The sequence below is a fragment of the Corvus brachyrhynchos genome, unplaced genomic scaffold (genome assembly GCF_000691975.1).
Source record: "Corvus brachyrhynchos isolate BGI_N302 unplaced genomic scaffold, ASM69197v1 scaffold58, whole genome shotgun sequence".
Classification (NCBI taxonomy): Eukaryota; Metazoa; Chordata; class Aves; order Passeriformes; family Corvidae; genus Corvus; species Corvus brachyrhynchos.
Window position 1 is genome coordinate 1,673,365 of NW_008239539.1, and position 4,039 is coordinate 1,677,403.

A 4,039-nucleotide genomic window follows, 5' to 3' on the forward strand; every position below is an offset into this window, starting at 1 on the left:
CCAGTTGTGCCTGCCCCTGGATCCCTGGCAGTGTCCAAGGCCAGGTTGGACAGGGCTTGGAGCCACCTGGGACAGTGGAGGGTGTCCCTGCCATGGCAGGGGTGGAATGGGATGAGCTTTAAGGTTCCTTCCAACCCAAACCATTCTGGGATTCTGTGAAATACTCCAGACAGAACAGGACAGACCAAGCTACCATAGCTGCATCTGTGCAGGAATTTTGGACATGATCCCACCATCAGCACAGAGGAGACTCCTTTGCTGTGCACCTACAAGGACAGGAAGGACCCAGGACTGGGAGCAGCACACGAGTGACACACTCAGGGCACAAGACAAGGGCTCCAGGCCCTGCACATCTCTCAGGGCACTGAACAGCAGCCAAAGCCCTCCTGGCTCACCTCCAGAGCATCAGCACCCGTATCACAGGCACTGCCAATTCCAGCCTGTCCTTCTCTGGTCTTGGATGGAACTGGATGGACTGGGATGGGCTCGGACCAGCGTTGCAGGAGCTGTTATTAGTTTATCAGTCTCACATCCAGAGAGACAAAGTTGGTACACAGCTCACGCTGCCACAGAGACATCCCCCAATTTCCTGGTTGCAAAGCATTCTTAAAAGCTTTTTGGCCAATAGTGTGCTTCTAAAAGTTACAGACATCTGTCTTAACCAATCCTTAATAAAGCACCTACATCTATTGTACACAATAGTCACTTGTTATGCCTTACATAATAACATACAACATCCCATTATTAAGCTTAAACTTATCTCTCTAACTAAATATACTTTTTGCAACTTCAACATCTATCTAGGTCAAGCCTAAGAACTAACCATTGTCTTTTAATGTCCTTGCTGCTTATAACTGTATCTTCTCCTAATTTTCCCAGGAAAAGCTGAATTCTAAATCCCTTGCTTTATTTCCTGAGGCCTGCTTCTATTTCTCACACCAAAAATCCTTTCCACTTTTTGTGATTCCCCACAGGGAATTTCTCAGGGAAGAAGCACAGGCTGCTCAGACAGGCATAAATAAAATGCTGTAGCACTGCACAGAAGTGAGAACTAACACAAACCTCTGCTTCAAAATGCAAGCGTTTCCCTGGGCTGTGTACTCAGAATGTTTCTTTCAAGGAAATCTTTTATGGACTCCATGAGAATGGAAAAGCCAAATGCAAGGAAAGGCAAGTCTGGCCTGGGCAGTTCCCTCTGAGGAAACAGCACCTGTCCTAGGGTTAAAGGGGTATCCCTGGAGACCTCCTGCTGTACTCATACAGCTACTCCCAGTTTCCAGAGCACCCCTCTCTGTATCAGAGCTTTGTTCCAGGATGGAGCAATGGCAGTTTTGAATGGATCCTCTCGTCCGTTCCACGTTCACTTGGAAAGTGACCCTGCTGTAGAGCACTTTGTGGAGCTCTGGCTCTGACATCTGTATCCCCTGGGTCCAGCAAAAGGTGCTTAAGGAAATCTTCTGGCTCTCCCAACCCCTCTTTATCCTAAAAGGTGAAATATTTGCAGCAGGATCAGTGGTGCAGTATGAAAGTAGACAGGTCTACACCTGTGCAGAGCCCACACTGTAAGAGGCACCAACACTCCAGGCTGTGTCAATGCTACGCTGGTGAAAGACCAGGGCTGAACTGAAAGGTGAAAATCCTCCCCAAACAAGCAAAAAGGTGCAAAAGGAGCCTGAGAAGGAAGGCAGTGCCAACCACAGGACTTACTAAGTGTGATGAAAGGAGACAAACAGCCTCTGTCTGCACTGCACAGTGCTGGATGGCCACGTTTTCTGCACCTACATGCTCTGGAGTCTCTTACATAACCACAGTATCTGCAATGTTCTATTCAGCAAGAGCAGAAATAGAGTTCTGCCTCCGCCTGAAATTCCTGCAGTGGGGGCGAGCACGGGAACAACCCCCCCCAGCCTCCCCTGCCACGCTGGGATCCTTCCACACTGAACCTTCCACTGAAATGAGAAGATATTTGGTGCCAGAAGGTACCTGGCCTTTCAGGTTCCCAGTGAGGGGTTTAAAAAGCGATCACAGGGCTTTCCAAACGAGGCAGCAAATTTGTTCAGCCTCTTCCAGATGTGCAGCTGTTGCCTGTGGCACCATTCTGTGCACACATCTGGGCTGGGAATGCTGAGCACCCAAGTGACACCTCTGTAGGGAGGATTTGTGATCCCATTCTTGCTTGCTGCAGCTTCCTGGGCTCACCCTCAATACACATCTACCTAAAACTGTGCATAAAAGACACTGGCTCAGGAACAATCTGCCTGGGAATCAGACCCAGCTCCATTTCCCAAGCTAACTGGTCACCAGCAATCTGCATTTCTGGGGCTCCTAGAGGGAAGTCAAAGCTCTCTCCCCACAGCACATCATGCCAGAGAAGATGAGAAGGACTCACCCAAGTGAAGAGTGTTTGGCATGTTTCTCCTCCAAGTTCTGCTGCAGGGAACTGCCTGAGGCTCAAAAGAACGTTTACAGTCCAAGGAAATGAAAACCTTCACCCAAGTGCCTGCATTGGGATCTTTGAGGAGACTTGTGGAGAACGACAGAATAACCCTGGTATGAGAAAAAGAGGTGTTTCATCAGCATTAATAAACAACAAAAATAAAACAAGTGTGAAATGAGGGATTCTGCCTGTGTGGAAGTCTGGTTGCCTGCAGCACACACAGGTGCTGGCTGGGTTGGGGACTGAGTTGTTGACTTCATTACTGACACCTCTGCAGGCAGCCTGAAAAGTGTCCTAGAATAAATCTTATTAAATTGACAGAAACATCATTATTTTTGAAATAGCTCTCCGTGAAGGAAGACTGAGATCAGCCATCAGGCTGGAGTTAGGAAGCTGGGTTTCACCACCTGCCACGCTCCCCTCAGCCCCACTCCCTTCATCCCTGTGCACACCAGGCTGGACACACACAGATGTCACCGGGAGCACATGGAGAATGCGCTCTTAATTAGCGGCTCTGTGAGTAGCTAATGAGAGCTGACACCATCTATTGGGCACCTTCCTCAGAGCACTCTGCAACCTTTCCAAACCGCGTGAGGGCTGTTTCCTTTCACAGACACCCGCTCCAGACGGGATTTGTTTGACATGTTCCAACAAAATCGCCCGGCTGTCCCTAAGAACACAAGGGAAGGGCTGACAACACGCTGCTTGTCCACCGTAAAATTCCAGCATTGTTTTAGGGAAGCGTCGCCCGCGGGAGTGCCCGGGACGGGATGGACTTTGGGATGCCGAGGGCTGGCTGAAGGCTGGGAGCTCCTCCGCGCTGCCTGCGCTCCCTCTGCCGGCACCGGCGCTCCCGGGAGCAGCAGGGAAAAGCCTCTGGCACCGCCCTCAGCTCCCGAGCCGTGCCCACCACTCCACAACGGGCAGTGCTCATCCTACGAAGACTTTTCCGCCGGCGGAATAATAACCACCACAGCACGGCTGCGCTGGAGCAAACAGGGACAACTTTCCTCAGGCAAAGCCATGCTCCGGACCTCCGGGATACAACCGCTGATTATTTACTCGTACAAACGCGGGAATAATTTACTCAAAACTATGTTGGATAAAGCAGCTGGATCCCTGCTCTTTGGAGACAGATCCCTGCTTGTCCCAGCCAAGGTCTGAACAGAGGAAAGCGAGCAGAACACTGTCTCTGAACAGGAGAAGCAGGTTGGGAGCAGACCCAGCACTCCATGAGGCACCTGGAACAGCTCTGGCAGCAAATCCAGCCCTCCACAGGGCACCTGGAGAAGGTATTTCATGTGCTGGTATTTCCAGAGGCTAATCTTGAAGGGAGCTGAACCAAGAGGTGAGTTCCTGAGAGCAGGAAATGGAGCCCTGGAGTTCCAGAGCAGGTTAACAGCCGGGATCCTACACCCCAAAATTAAATCAGCAACACGTGCTCTGTACAGAGGAGCTCCCGCAGCTCTGCGGGGCTGCAGCTCTGCCCTTCTGCTCCTGCAGCACGGCCCGGGGGCGCTCAGCTCTTCCAGAGGTGCCAGCCTGGGCCTGCCCGAGATAGAGAGGCTGCTCAGGTACCACCGGACTAGTCTAACCACGACT

The 4,039-nt window shown here is 51.2% G+C and overlaps 1 protein-coding gene and 1 long non-coding RNA gene across 2 annotated transcripts in view; one reads left to right on the forward strand and one right to left on the reverse strand.

Annotated features, from left to right (window-relative positions):
- Positions 1-934: 934 nt before the first annotated feature.
- Positions 935-3,438, reverse strand: LOC108448432. Its single transcript, XR_001864308.1, has 2 exons — positions 2,390-3,438; positions 935-1,482 (listed from the first exon to the last, which is right to left on the reverse strand). It is a non-coding gene; the product is annotated as an uncharacterized LOC108448432 (long non-coding RNA).
- Positions 3,439-3,638: 200 nt separating this feature from the next.
- Positions 3,639-4,039, forward strand: part of NME3 (NME/NM23 nucleoside diphosphate kinase 3) — a 5,036-nt gene continuing 4,635 nt past the window's right edge. The window contains exon 1 of the mRNA XM_017741274.1: positions 3,639-3,785. Within this exon, the coding sequence (XP_017596763.1) occupies positions 3,737-3,785 (49 nt within the window). The 5' untranslated portion in view covers positions 3,639-3,736. The remainder of the gene's footprint in view (positions 3,786-4,039) is intronic.